Raw genomic sequence first — 14709 nt, 5'->3', positions numbered from 1 at the left:
CTCCGTGGCTCCTGTCCTCTGTCTCCTGCCTTCTCTTCGCCTGTCTGGTATAATGCTGATTGTTTCCTTTCTGCTGTTTTCTCTTTGCTGTCCTCCGTGACTCCTGTCCTCCATGGCTCCCTGCCTTCTCTTCGCTTGTCTAGTGTAATGCTGAGTGTTTCCTTTCTCCTGTCCTCTCTACGTCTCTTGCCTTCTCTTCGCCTGTCTAGTGTAATGCTGAGTTTTCCTTCTGCTGTCCTCTGTGGCTGTTTGTCCTCTGTGGCTCCCTGTCCTCCATGGCTCCCTGCCTTCTCTTCGCCTGTCTGGTGTAATGGTGAGTATTTTTCTTTGCTATCCTCCTTGGCTCCCTGTCCTCCATGGCTCCCTGCCTTCTCCTTGCCTGTTGGGTGCAATGCTGAGTGTTTCCTTTCTCCTGTCCTCTGTGGCTCCTGTCCTCCCATGGCTCCCTGCCTTCTCTTCGCCTGTCAGTTGTAATGCTGAGTGTTTTCTTTCTGCTATCCTCCGTGGCTCCCTGTCCTCCATGGCTCCCTGCCTTCTCTTCACCTGTCTGGTGTAATGCTGTTTCTTTTCTTCAGGCCGATGTGGCGGAATCGTCTGAGGAGATGCAGAGTAAGTAGATGGTGCTTCATATGATGGACGGGAGCTTCTGGGGTAGATATACTGGGATGAGATGCTACATCTGTAGGATATAGGGGCCAGAGGTCAATACATGGGGGCGGGGTCTGTGGTAATATGGTGTCATCTTTCCTGCACATAGTGGGGTCAGAGGTGAAAACATATAGTGAAGTTCAGGGTGCAAAAATCAGCCACTAAGGTGATGGTGTCTGTGTTCTGGGATAAGGAGGGCGTGCTGCAAGTGGACTACCTTCAAAAGGGTTCCACCATCAATGCAAGGTATTACATTGAACTTTTGGACCAATTGAAGGCAGCTGTGAAGGCCAAAAGCTGCGGCAAGCTGTCCAAAGGAATCTTGTTCCTGCAAGACAACGCTTCCGCTCACACGGCACAAGCGACCACGACAAAACTGGCAGAGCTGGGCTTCCAGCTGGTGACCACCCACCTTATTCACCAGATTTAGCTCCCTCCAACTATCATCTATTTCCAAACCTGAAGAAACACCTCAAGGGACCAAATTTCACACCATTTCTGATGCCATGGCTGCTGCAGATGCCTGGTGTGAGGCACAATCCTTCATTTTGCTAGGCTTACAGAACTTGGAATATCGATGTAAGACGTGTGATGTCATTAGTGGAGAGTGTGTGGAAGAAATGGAAAGTTTCATCATCCTATCTTGTTTCTTTCTGGGTAAAGCCAAAGACTTATCAGCAGCCCCTCGGACGGTGCCGTATTCCCGGTATATACGGTGGTCTGAGGGGGTGGTGGCTGTGGTAATATAGTGTCGTATCCCCAGCATATACTGTGGGCTGAGAGGGCTGGGGGGTCTGTGGTAATATAGTGTTGTATCCTCGGTATATACCGTGGTCTGGGGGGGTCTGTGGTAATATAGTGTTGTATCCCCAGTATATACCGCGGTCTGGGGGGGTCTATTGTAATATAGTGTTGTATCCTCGGTATATACTGCGGTCTGGGGGGGTCTGTGGTAATATAGTGTTGCATCCTCGGTATATACCATGCTCTGTGGGGGTCTGTGGTAATATAGTGTTGTATCCTCGGTATATACTGCGGGCTGGGGGGGTCTGTGGTAATATAGTGTTGTATCCTCGGTATATACTGCGGGCTGGGGGGGTCTGTGGTAATATAGTGTTGTATCCTCGGTATATACTTCGGTCTGTGGGGGTCTGTGGTAATATAGTGTTGTATCCTCGGTATATACTGCGGTCTGTGGGGGTCTGTGGTAATATAGTGTTGTATTCTCGGTATATACTGCGGTCTGTGGGGGTCTGTGGTAATATAGTGTTGTATCCTCGGTATATACTGCGGTCTGTGGGGGTCTGTGGTAATAGTGTTGTATCCTCAGTATCTACTGCGGTCTGTGGGGGTCTGTTGTAATATAGTGTTGTATCCTCGGTATATACTGTGTTCTGTGGGGGTCTGTGGTAATAGTGTTGTATCCTCAGTATATACTGCGGTCTGTGGGGGTCTGTGGTAATATAGTGTTGTATCCTCGGTATATACCATGCTCTGGGGGGGTCTGTGGTAATATAGTGTTGTATCCTCGGTATATACTGCGGGCTGGGGGGGTCTGTGGTAATATAGTGTTGTATCCTCGGTATATACTGAGGTCTGGGGGGGTCTGTGGTAATATAGTGTTGTATCCTCGGTATATACTGCGGTCTGTGGGGGTCTGTGGTAATATAGTGTTGTATCCTCGGTATATACTGCGGTCTGTGGTAATATAGTGTTGTATCCTCGGTATATACTGCGGTCTGGGGGGGTCTGTGGTAATATAGTGTTGTATCCTCGGTGTATATACTACGGTCTGTGGGGGTCTGTGGTAATATAGTGTTGTATCCTCGGTATATACTGCGGTCTGGGGGGGTCTGTGGTAAGTGTTGCATCCTCGGTATATACTGCGGTCTGACGGGGTCTGTGGTAATATAGTGTTGTATCCTCGGTATATACTGCGGTCTGGGGGGTCTGTGGTAATATAGTGTTGTATCCTCGGTATATACTGCGGTCTGTGGGGGTCTGTGGTAATATAGTGTTGTATCCTCGGTATATACTGCGGTCTGGGGGGGGTCTGTGGTAATATAGTGTTGTATCCTCAGTGTATATACTACGGTCTGTGTGGGTCTGTGGTAATATAGTGTTGTATCCTCGGTATATACTGCGGTCTGGGGGGGTCTGTGGTAATAGTGTTGCATCCTCGGTATATACTGCGGTCTGACTGGGTCTGTGGTAATATAGTGTTGTATCCTCGGTATATACTGCGGTCTGGGGGGTCTGTTGTAATATAGTGTTGTATCCTCTGTATATACTGCGGTCTGGGGGGGTCTGTGGTAATATAGTGTTGCATCCTCGGTATATACCATGCTCTGTGGGGGTCTGTGGTAATATAGTGTTGTATCCTCGGTGTATATACTACGGTCTGTGGGGGTCTGTGGTAATATAGTGTTGTATCCTCGGTATATACTGCGGTCTGGGGGGGGTCTGTGGTAATATAGTGTTGTATCCTCTGTATATACTGCGGTCTGGGGGGGTCTGTGGTAATATAGTGTTGCATCCTCGGTATATACTGCGGTCTGGGGGGGTCTGTTGTAATATAGTGTTGTATCCTCGGTATATACTGCGGTCTGTGGGGGTCTGTGGTAATATAGTGTTGTATCCTCGGTATAAACCATGCTCTGGGGGGGTCTGTGGTAATATAGTGTTGCATCCTCGGTATATACTACGGTCTGTGGGGGTCTGTGGTAATATAGTGTTGTATCCTCGGTATATACTGCGGTCTGGGGGAGTCTGTTGTAATATAGTGTTGTATCCTCGGTATATACTGCGGTCTGGGGGGTCTGTTGTAATATAGTCTTGTATCTACTGCGGTCTGGGGGGGTCTGTTGTAATATAGTGTTGTATCCTCGGTATATACCGCGGTCTGTGGGGGTCTGTGGTAATATAGTGTTGTATCCTCGGTATATACTGCGGGCGGGGGGTGGGCGGCACGGTGGCTCAGTGGCTAGCACTGCAGTCTTGCAGCGCTGGGGTCCTGGGTTCAAATCCCACCAAGGGCACCAACTGCAAGGAGTTTGTATGTTCTCCCCGTGTTTGCGTGGGTTTCCTCCGGGTTCTCCGGTTTCCTCCCACATTCTAAAGACATACAGATAGGGACTCTAGATTGTGAGCCCCAATGGGGACAGTGTTGCCAATGTATGTAAAGTGCTATGGAATTAATGGCGCTATATAAATGAATAAAATTATTAATTATTATTATTATCCTCAGTATCTACTGCGGTCTCGGGGGGGGTCTGTTGTAATATAGTGTTGTAGCCTCGGTATATACTGCGGTCTGGGGGGGGCTCTGTGGTAATATAGTGTTGTATCCTCGGTATATACTGCGGTCTGGGGGGGTCTGTGGTAATATAGTGTTGTATCCTCGGTGTATATACTACGGTCTGTGGGGGTCTGTGGTAATATAGTGTTGTATCCTCGGTATATACTGCGGTCTGTGGGGGTCTGTGGTAATATAGTGTTGTATCCTCGGTATATACTGCGGTCTGTGGGGGTCTGTGGTAATATAGTGTTGTATCCTCGGTATATACTGCGGTCTGGGGGGGTCTTTGGTAATATAGTGTTGTATCCTCGGTGTATATACTACGGTCTGTGGGGGTCTGTGGTAATATAGTGTTGTATCCTCGGTATATACTGCGGTCTGGGGGGTTCTGTTGTAATATAGTCTTGTATCCTCAGTATCTACTGCGGTCTGGGGGGGTCTGTTGTAATATAGTGTTGTATCCTCGGTACATACTGCGGTCTGTGGGGGTCTGTGGTAATATAGTGTTGTATCCTCGGTGTATATACTACGGTCTGTGGGGGTCTGTGGTAATATAGTGTTGTATCTTCGGTATATACTGTGGTCTGGGGGGTTCTGTTGTAATATAGTCTTGTATCCTCAGTATCTACTGCGGTCTGGGGGGGGTCTGTTGTAATATAGTGTTGTATCCTCAGTATATACTGCGGTCTGTGGGGGTCTGTGGTAATATAGTGTTGTATCCTCGGTATATACTGCGGTCTGGCAGGGTCTGTGGTAATAGTGTTGTATCCTCAGTATATACTGCGGTCTGGGGGGGGTCTGTTGTAATATAGTGTTGTATCCTCGGTATATACTGCGGTCTGGCAGGGTCTGTGGTAATATAGTGTTGTATCCCCAGTATATACTGCGGTCTGGGGGGGGTCTGTTGTAATATAGTGTTGTATCCTCAGTATATACTACGGTCTGTGGGGGTCTGTGGTAATATAGTGTTGTATCCTCGGTATCTACTGCGGTCTGGGGGGGGTCTGTGGTAATATAGTGTTGTATCCCCAGTATATACTGCGGTCTGGCAGGGTCTGTGGTAATAGTGTTGTATCCTCAGTATATACTGCGGTTTGTGGGGGTCTGTGGTAATAGTGTTGTATCCTCTGTATATACTGCGGTCTGGCAGGGTCTGTGGTAATATAGTGTTGCATCCTCGGTATATACTGCGGTCTGGGGGGGGGTCTGTGGTAATATAGTGTTGTATCCTCGGTATATACTGCGGTCTGGGGGGGTCTGTTGTAATATAGTGTTGTATCCTCAGTATATACTGCGGTTTGTGGGGGTCTGTGGTAATAGTGTTGTATCCTCGGTATATACCGCGGTCTGGTCACATGATGGGGATCGATACGCTGCTTCCGATGATCAGTTGCTGACGCCTTTCTGGATTTGTGGGGAGTATAATCCGCGTCGCGTGGTTCTCGCGGTTTTTGATCCTGCCGTGCGTATAAATATAGTATAGATATCCACACTGCGGGCTATAACGCTCACCCCCTGGCGGGCTGACATGCAGATCCGCAGCATCGCCCCCTGAAATCTGTAGTGGGGTCTGCTGTTGTGGATCCTTCACTGTAGACTTTCTGCCACGCATATGATCTATGGTGGGGCCTTATGCATCTCGGGGGCCCTCATGGCCTGCAGCAGATACTGGCAGTTACCTGGGAAAGGCTTTATAGGAAAGGCTTCTTGTCAGTAAGAGCAGATACAGTGATGTGTTTTTATAAGAGGAGGACTTATTACATGGATGTGTGAGCTCAGTACAAATCAACATCACATGGACGAAAGAGTTGTTGTATAGGAAAGGGTTCTTTACAGTAAGAGCAGAAACATAGAGTTTATAATCCAGCTAAGATTCTTCCCTATTGGGGGGTGAGGCCGGGTTATAGGTAATTCTCCATGGCGCTGAAGGCGTCAGGCGCTGAGGTCCTGACTGTCATGGCGTCACCTCCTGATTCACTTTCTGCTTTTCTCCAGATCTTTACAGAGAGTTTAGTGTCCTGAAACAAGAAAGACTGAGCGGCCCTGTGGCTGTGACCGAGGTGAGCCCGGGACCCCTGCTCTCACCGGCCAGGGCTCTTCCATCAGTTCCAATGTACCTGTGATAAAGCTTCTCTGTAGGCTTCTCTGTCCCGGGGGACGCACTGATGGTCCGGCAGGGGGCTTCTCTGTCCCGGGGGACGCTGACTGCCCGGCAGGGGGCTTCTCTGTCCCGGGGGACGCTGACTGCCCGGCAGGGGGCTTCTCTGTCCCGGGGGACGCTGACTGCCCGGCAGGGGGCTTCTCTGTCCCGGGGGACGCTGACTGCCCCGCAGGGGGCTTCTCTGTCCCGGGGGACGCTGACTGCCCCGCAGGGGGCTTCTCTGTCCCGGGGGACGCTGACTGCCCGGCAGGGGGCTTCTCTGTCCCGGGGGACGCTGACTGCCCGGCAGGGGGCTTCTCTGTCCCGGGGGACGCTGACTGCCCGCCAGGGGGCTTCTCTGTCCCGGGGGACGCTGACTGCCCGCCAGGGGGCTTCTCTGTCCCGGGGGACGCTGACTGCCCGCCAGGGGGCTTCTCTGTCCCGGGGGACGCTGACTGCCCGCCAGGGGGCTTCTCTGTCCCGGGGGACGCTGACTGCCCGCCAGGGGGCTTCTCTGTCCCGGGGGACGCTGACTGCCCGCCAGGGGGCTTCTCTGTCCCTGGGGGGCGCTGACTGCCCGGCAGGGGGCTTCTCTGACTGCCCGGCAGGGGGCTTCTCTGTCCCTGGGGACATGCTGACTGCCCGCCAGGGGGCTTCTCTGTCCCTGGGGACATGCTGACTGCCCGCCAGGGGGCTTCTCTGTCCCGGGGGACGCTGACGGCGCAGCAGGATTCTCTGTCCCGGGGGTGCACTGATGGGCCGGCAGGGGGCTTCTCTGTCCCGGGGGACATGCTGATGGCTCTGCAGGGGGCTTCTCTGTCCTGGGGACATGCTGATGGCCCGGCAGGGGCCTTCTCTGTCTTTGGGGTGCACTGATGGCTCACACTGTCCTGTATTGTGCTTTCTTCAGGAGACAGACTCCTGGGGGCGACACCTTAATCGCACCAATGTGACCCCCCCGATGTCTGCAGCCGAGCGCCACTCACTGACAGCATCAGTCCAGTATTTTGGAATGAAGATTAAAAGCAATTTAGGAGGAGCCTTAAAGGTAAAACCCGAGCACTTTATACACTGGCATATAGGAGTATATGGAGGGGGCGGAACCGGCATATAGGAGTATACGGAGAGGACGGAACCGGCATATAGGAGTATACAGAGAGGGCGGAACCTGCATCCACATATCTATGCCGATACCCCCATATAATGACTTATGTGACACTCCCCATATACAACGCCTCCACCCCACCCCATATACAACGTCCCCACCCCATATATAATGACTCCACCCCACCCCATATATAATGATTCTCTACCCCAGTGCTTGACACTCTAGCCCGTTCCCCCATATAATGACCTATGTTCCTCCCCTACTCCTCTTCACTGTTCTTCCTCTTCTCTTGTGGCGGGTTGTTGTGTAGGATCGCCCTCTATCATTGAAGAAGTCTCATCTGTCCCGGACCCCAATCACCGTGACCAGAGAAGCGGCCATCAGCTCATCTCCCGCTGGTTCTCCTCTTGACTGCTCTCCAGGATCCATGGATGATATGGCAAATCTCGCGCTACAGACCCAGCCCCACAAGCTGCAATTAACCCCCTCATCACAAGAGACCCCCGGTAGGAGACTCAGTCACCTTCAAGCCAAAGTGGGCCAGCGTCTGACATCACTAAATCCGGCGTGGCTGGAGAGGTGTGAGCGGCAACTGGGGGGAGAGAAGTGTTTGTATATAGGGAGCGGGGAGAGGAATGGCCAAAAGTCCGAACCTCCTAACAGGTCAACAGATCAAAAGCCGAGGCGGCCGGTATCCCCCGAGCAGATGGCTTCTGACCAGAAAACAATGGCAGACTGGCAGGACACACAGACTGTACAAGAGAGGGGCCATAAAATGGAGGAGCCGCGACCCACAGATAAGCCGTCCAGAAAGAGCTACATCCAAAATAAGAGGAAATCCAGACCTAAGCCCCCGTCCGCAGGGGCCACACATCAGGGGTCCACAGAAAGCAGCAAAGCTAAAGACAGTTGTACAAGTGACACTGAAAACAGTTTGAAAAGACCAAGAGACCACCATACAGATTCAGAGTCTGAGGAACCCAAGCGCCATACAAAGGGAAGCAAGAGGCCCTCAAAGAAGGCTAAGACTCGGCAAAAAGACCCTGAAGAGGATCCTCTAATGGTCACAGCCCAAGACACTGAAAACCTTCTGGGTGAAGTGATGGACGAAGTAGGAACCGAGCACAGAGTCACTGGAAGCACCGCAAAGAGGATCAGTCTCGGGTACGTACCAAGATCCATGCTTACCACCTCTCTGCTCTTCCCACATCACATTCACATCATGTCCCCCACAGAGCATCACGTAAACGGGTCGGGAACTATGTGCGGATCAATCTGAAGAAGAAGTCCTATGTCAAAGGGTTTGCACTGAATGGAAATCGGTTGAGAAAACAGGTAACTCAGGCACTTGTGGGCCCACTGTTACACTTTTCTCTCTTGCACCACCACTTTTAAATATCGCCTTTATTTTTACATTCATTTATTATGCTTTGTATATATATATGTCTGTGTGTGTGTATATGTATATATATATGTATGTGTGTGTGTGTGTGTGTGTGTGTTTATATATAGATAGATAGATAGAGATATCTATCTATCTATCTATCTATCTATCTATCTCTATATCGCTTCATTGGGGGACACAGGAAACCATGGGTGTATGCTGCTGGGACTAGGAGGTGACACTATGCAAATAATAAAGTTAGCTCCTCCCACGTAGTATGCACCCACTGACCGGAGCTGAGGAGATCAGTTTTTGCTTAGTGTCCGAGGAGGTTGGACACGCAGGGGCTGCTCTCAGCCCCTCAGGTTTGTATTGTTGTGTTTTATTAATGTTTTCCCTTTGTTTTTCAGACACAGCTCGTCGGGCGACAGGGTGTAATCGCTCACCCTGCTCTCCCACATAGAGACCGGTCGCACAGAAGTGGGGTCCGTCCGCCACTACTGTTGTCTTCCATGTCTGTCTGGCAGGACCCTACCCCCCTAACACTTTCAAGCGGTTTGGGGGGCATCCGCACAGAGGGACAGGCGGATGGTCCTTTCCCCCCTCCCCAAACTCTCTCGCTCCCGAGCCTGATTGTGGGGTAGGAGGACGAAGACCGTACCCAGGATGGAGAGGTACCCTTCCGGTCTCCCCTCGACGATGCCCGGGACGACCGTCGACATGTCTTCGCTCGCCTTCCAGGATGGATCCAGGATCACCTCAGGACAAGCCGGGACCTCAAGATAAGTACTCCACTCACCCTTCCTTCTTCCCCATCCCGGGTTTTGGGGAGGGATCCCGGGTATAGAAACCCCAGTCTTCTCCACCTCGGTCAAGGGGTCCTATATCTCCCCTAGAACACCCGACCATAGGCCCCTCTGTAGCCTGTTTCCCCGGTAGCGTGGCCCCCCTGCGCTCCCCTGATCGGCCCCCCTGCAGTGGCGTCCACTATCCGGCGTCCCCTCCGGCGGCCTACCCTCTAAATTTAGCCCCCGGCTCCATTGCGGCCCGGCGTCCCCTCCGGCGGCCTACCTTTAAACTTTATCTCCCGGCTTCATTGCGGCCCTCTCGGTGTCCGCGCGCCCTCCTGGCCACGCCCCCCAGCCGGTAATCCTGTCCGCGCGGGCTTTTTAAACCCTGGCCCATTCCTCCTATTGCGCGAGCTTCCTGCTCCCCTGTGCAAGCACCGCCCCCCTCTCCTGGCGTCTGACGTCACTTCCCGGCGCCGAGACACCCGGGGAACGTCATTTCTGGCCGCACTTACAGCCTCCCGGCTTGGTAAGCAACCCTGCCGCGGCAGCTTCAGCGCCCCCCCCGTGGCAGCCGGTGCGACTCAGGGCCCAGCGCGCCCCCGCAGGCAGACGGATCCCTGCGCTACCTGCAGCAAGCTCCCCCTCAGTCACCGCTCTGGGCTGCGCAGGCACCACTCTCCTCTCCTGGGCCTCACCTTTTTGATCCCAGTCCCTGCAAGACTGATGTATTTAAAAAAAAAAAAAGAATAAAGAAAGCCTTAAGCATACCTCAAGACTGGCTCTCCTATTATTATTAGTATTAGTATTATTATTATTATTATTATTATTATTATTATTACTTCCATGGGCTCCTACCCCGGACTCCGGAGTGCCGTTCACCTATAGTGAGCTGTCCCCCCTCTAACACATAGTTCATGTCTACAGAGCTACTTCAGCCTGGGAGTATTAACAACCCCCCCCCCCCTCTTCCACAGGTGCGAGATGACACTCTCCTACACGCACTCCATGCTAGGGGCCACCGGTTCTCTGGCAGGTCACCGTCTCCATTTCTAGGGGTATTCCAGTGTTCTGTGGTCCTATCCACTTCCACTGTCAGTGTGCCTCGTGCTCCTGCCTACCCTCCTGTACCCACTATCTAGTGTGTCAGTGTACTTCATGTCCCTATCTACCGTAGGGTCACTATCTGTGGGTTAATATTCCTCATGTCCTATCTACTGTCATATACCTGTCTTCCACAGGGTCATTGACCTGTCCACTTTTTTTTCAACTTCAGCCTGTCCACTATCCAGTGTGCCAGTGTCTCCACGTACCTGTCCTCTATCCAGTGTACCAGTGTTTTCCCTATGCACCGCTTTACACCAGCGCGCCGGGGTCCCTATTTACCTGTCTACTATACAGTATGCCAGTGTCTCCATGTACCTGTCCACTACCCAGTGTGCCAATGTTTCGCTTGCAATGGTTTACACCAGTGTGCCCGTGGTCTTCACCTGTGTGCCAGTGGCTTCATGTACTTGCCCACTATCCAGTGTGCCAGCGGTTTCCTCCTACTTGTCCACTATCCAGTGTGTCAGCGTCTCTACGCACTGGCCTACACTTCCGTGCCAGCGCTTCCCTGCCCCTGTCCACTATCCAGTGTGCCAGTGTCTGTGCCATGCCTGTGTGCCCCTATACCAAGGTGCCTTTGGGATCCTGCCCGCTATTCAGTGGGCCGGCGTTACCACGTGCCAGGGTGGATAAAAATCAATGTTTTTTTTAAAAAAAAATCGGATTTTTTTTATTTAAATCGGATTTTTTTTATTTAAATCGGATTTTTTTTATTTAAAATCGGATTTTCTTCGGCGCTCCATTGGGAGACCCAGACGATTGGGTGTATAGTACTGCCTCCGGAGGCCACACAAAGCATTACACTAAAAAGTGTAAGGCCCCTCCCCTTCTGGCTATACACCCCCAGTGGGATCACTGGCTCACCAGTTTTCTGCTTTGTGCGAAGGAGGTCAGACATCCACGCATAGCTCCACTGTTTTTAGTCAGCAGCAGCTGCTGACTATGTCGGATGGAAGAAAAGAGGGCCCATACTAGGGCCCCCAGCATGCTCCCTTCTCACCCCACTTTTGTCGGGTGTTTGTTAAGGTTGAGGTACCCATTGCGGGTACGGAGGCTGGAGCCCACATGCTGTTTTCCTTCCCCATCCCCCCTCAGGGCTCTGGGCGAAGTGGGATCTTACAGGTCTCCAGGCACTGAGACCGGGCTCCATCCACAGACCCAGAGAACCTGCTGGATATGGAGCTGAGTATCGTCAGGGACAGGCCCTGCTACATTAAGGTACTCTGTGTCCCCGGGCAAGCGCGCACACACACACCAGCATTGCTGGGAGTGTTAGTGCGCCGGGGGCAACAGCGCGGAGCGCTCGTGCTATTATTCACTACAGCTTTGCTGAGGGACTTTATGTATTGGGAACTGCCGCGCTGGCCGCTGCTGGGTGTTTTTTACATTGTGGCGCGGCTGGGACTTGTGGTGCGCCGGGGACTTCCGCGCTGGCCGTGCACATGGACGGCCGCGCTTATTACTCGAGTCCCCGGCTTTGCGGCCTAGTTTTCGTTTCGTTCCCGCCTCCAGCCCTGCCAGTCAGGGGTGAGGCGGGACGCTGTACAGACAGTCAGCGCCGAGGGCTGGAGTCTGCTTTGCATTCTCCAGCCCCCTTCACTGGACACAGTGGGACGCCAGTTTCCCGCTCTTGTCTGGGGCACGCCCACGGCCCGCCCCTCGTCACACGAGCTGGAGAAGGACGCCGGCAGCCATTCCTGCACGCAGTCCGAGCTGGGGAACGGAGACATGCTCTGGGCAACCACTCACAGGGCTCTGGCGACCACACACCCGCGTTATAGGCGGGCGGTAAGCAGCACCTGAAGTGCTGACCCCACTAAATACCGAAGTGTCCATTTGTAGTTTATGCTTGTATGCTATACACTGCACTGTACGGTCGCTATCTTTGGCTATATGCCCTCCTAGATGGCGAGATAACAGCAGCAAAAAAGCAAGGGTGCTAAGGCACAGTTTTTCTAGGCTGCTTGTATTGCATGCGCTGAAGTGTTCATTTGTACTTATGCTTGTATGCTATACATTGCACTGTACGGTCGCTACTCTTGGCTATATTCTCCTAGAGGGCTGGACAACAGCAGCAAAAAAGCAAGGGTGCCAAGGCACAGGTTTTCTATGCTGCTTGTACTGCATGTGCTGAAGTGTTCATTTGTACTTATGCTTGTATGCTATACATTGCACTGTACGGTCGCTACTCTTGGCTATATTCTCCTAGAGGGCTGGACAGCAGCAGCAAAAAAGCATGGGCGCCAAGGCACAGGCTTTATAGGCTGCTTGTATTGCATGTGCTGAAGTGTTCATTTGTACTTATGCTTGTATGCTATACATTGCACTGTACGGTCGCTACTCTTGGCTGTATTCTCCTAGATGGCTGGACAACAGCAGCAAAAAAGCAAGGGTGCCAAGGCACAGGCTTTCTATGCTGCTTGTATTGCATGTGCTGAAGTGTTTATGCTTGTATGCTATACATTGCATAGATGGCTAGAATACAGCAGCAAAAAAGCAACACAGGCTTTCTATGCTGCTTTTCCTGCATGTGATACTGTTCCACCGGCAGGTTCCACTGACCCCCATTGTGTGCAATGCACCCCTGTAGCACTTGGTCAGCCGGGGTCTCTACTAGAGGTGGCCAAAGGAACCACCTGTGAACCCTGTCCAGGGACAGGGACGGAGTTGCAGTTTCGGCTGATAGATTGTCATGGGATAGAGACTTTGCAGTCCAGACAGGCCATGGGCAATCTTGATTAATGCTCCCTGGCCACCCTCATTTGGAACATAATCAGTGCTCCGGGGGGGGTCCCAGGCATTCCAGGGTGAAGGCTCTGACACGGACGGCAGTCCCAGACAGCCTAAGCTAGCTCACTGGGTGCGGCACTCGGCTTCATCACTGGTCAAGGTCCCAGCGGGAGGACTCTCTGTATGATGAGGCAGACGTAGCTGATCAGGGCTTTGGTCCTGACACCGCTCTCAATCCGGATACACCGGATGGTGACGCCATAGTGAATGATCTTATAGCGTCCATCAATGGAATGTTGGATATTGCTCCCTCAGCTCCCCCAGGGGAGGAGTCAGCCTTACAGCAGGAGAAATCCTTTTTCAGTATCTCATGCGTATATTGAGTACTTTTCTGGCCACGCTGACTTCAGAGAAGCAGTTCAGAAACACCACACTTACCAGATAAGCGTTTTCTCCAAACGTATTAAGGATACACGTTATCCCTTCCCCCTGACGTGGTAAAGCGCTGGACCCAGGGTCCAAAGGTGGATCCCCCAATCTCCAGGCTTGCGGCTAGATCCATAGTTGCAGTGGAGATGGGACGTCACTTAAAGATGCCATTGACAGACAGATGGACCTCTGGTTGAAATCTGTCTGTGAAGCTATCAGCGTGTCGGTTGCTCCGGCATTCGCAGCCGTATGGGCACTCTAAGCTTTTTCAGCTGGTCTTGCGCAGCTGGTCTTGAGCACATGTACATCTGTGCCGCAGGTGGTGTCCTTAACCTCGCAATGTCTGCATTGCGACTTACCCTAGTAATGCTGTCCTGGGGGGACAGTCGAGGTTTCGGTCCTTCCCAGGCTCGGGCAGGTCCCAATTGTCCTCGTCCAAAAGGGCTCAAAATGCTCAGAGGGGCTCAAATTCCGGCCGGGCTCAATCACGCCCAAGGAAGGCTGCAGGAGGAACCGCTACCAAGGCGGTCTCCTCATGACTTCAGCTCTCTCTCTCCGCATCCGCGGTTGGTGGCAGACTCTCCCGCTTGGCGACATTTAGCTGCCGCAGGTCACAGACCGGTGGGTGAGAGACATTGTGTCTCACGTGTACAGGACATTCCCCCCCCCCACCGAGCCGAGGCTCTTCTGCAGGCAGAAGGAGTGGTAATCCCTGTTCCTCTTCAGGAACAAGACACGGTTTTTTCCTCCAATCTGATTGGGGTGCCAAAAAAGGGTGGCTCTTTCCGTTCCGTTCTGGAACTAAAACTGCTCACCAAGCACGTGAAGGCCAGGCGGTTCCGGATGTAACCCTCCGCTCCGTCATTGCCTCAATGTCTCAAAGATATTTCCTAGCATCAATAGATATCAGGATGCTTATCTCCACGTGCCGATTGCTCCAGAGCACTAGCGTTTGCTACGTTTCGTTATTGAAGACGAGCATCTTCAGTGCGTAGCCCTGCCCTTCGGTCTGGCGACAGCCCTACGGGTTTTCACCAAGTTCAGGGCAGCAGTGGGAGCAGTCCTGCACTCTCAGGG

At 52.4% G+C, this 14709-nt stretch overlaps 1 protein-coding gene across 1 annotated transcript in view; it reads left to right on the top strand.

The window, feature by feature from the left end:
* The window catches only part of RECQL4 (RecQ like helicase 4), a 128717-nt gene that overhangs the window by 6451 nt on the left and 107557 nt on the right, over positions 1 to 14709 (top strand). The window contains 5 exon segments of the mRNA XM_075334804.1: positions 576 to 609; positions 5942 to 6006; positions 6997 to 7134; positions 7505 to 8358; positions 8430 to 8529. Of these exon segments, the coding sequence (XP_075190919.1) occupies positions 576 to 609; positions 5942 to 6006; positions 6997 to 7134; positions 7505 to 8358; positions 8430 to 8529 (1191 nt within the window).

The sequence above is a fragment of the Anomaloglossus baeobatrachus genome, chromosome 2 (genome assembly GCF_048569485.1).
Source record: "Anomaloglossus baeobatrachus isolate aAnoBae1 chromosome 2, aAnoBae1.hap1, whole genome shotgun sequence".
NCBI lineage: Eukaryota > Metazoa > Chordata > Amphibia > Anura > Aromobatidae > Anomaloglossus > Anomaloglossus baeobatrachus.
Note: the sequence above shows the minus strand (reverse complement) of the source record. Positions and strands in the feature narration are given on the sequence as shown.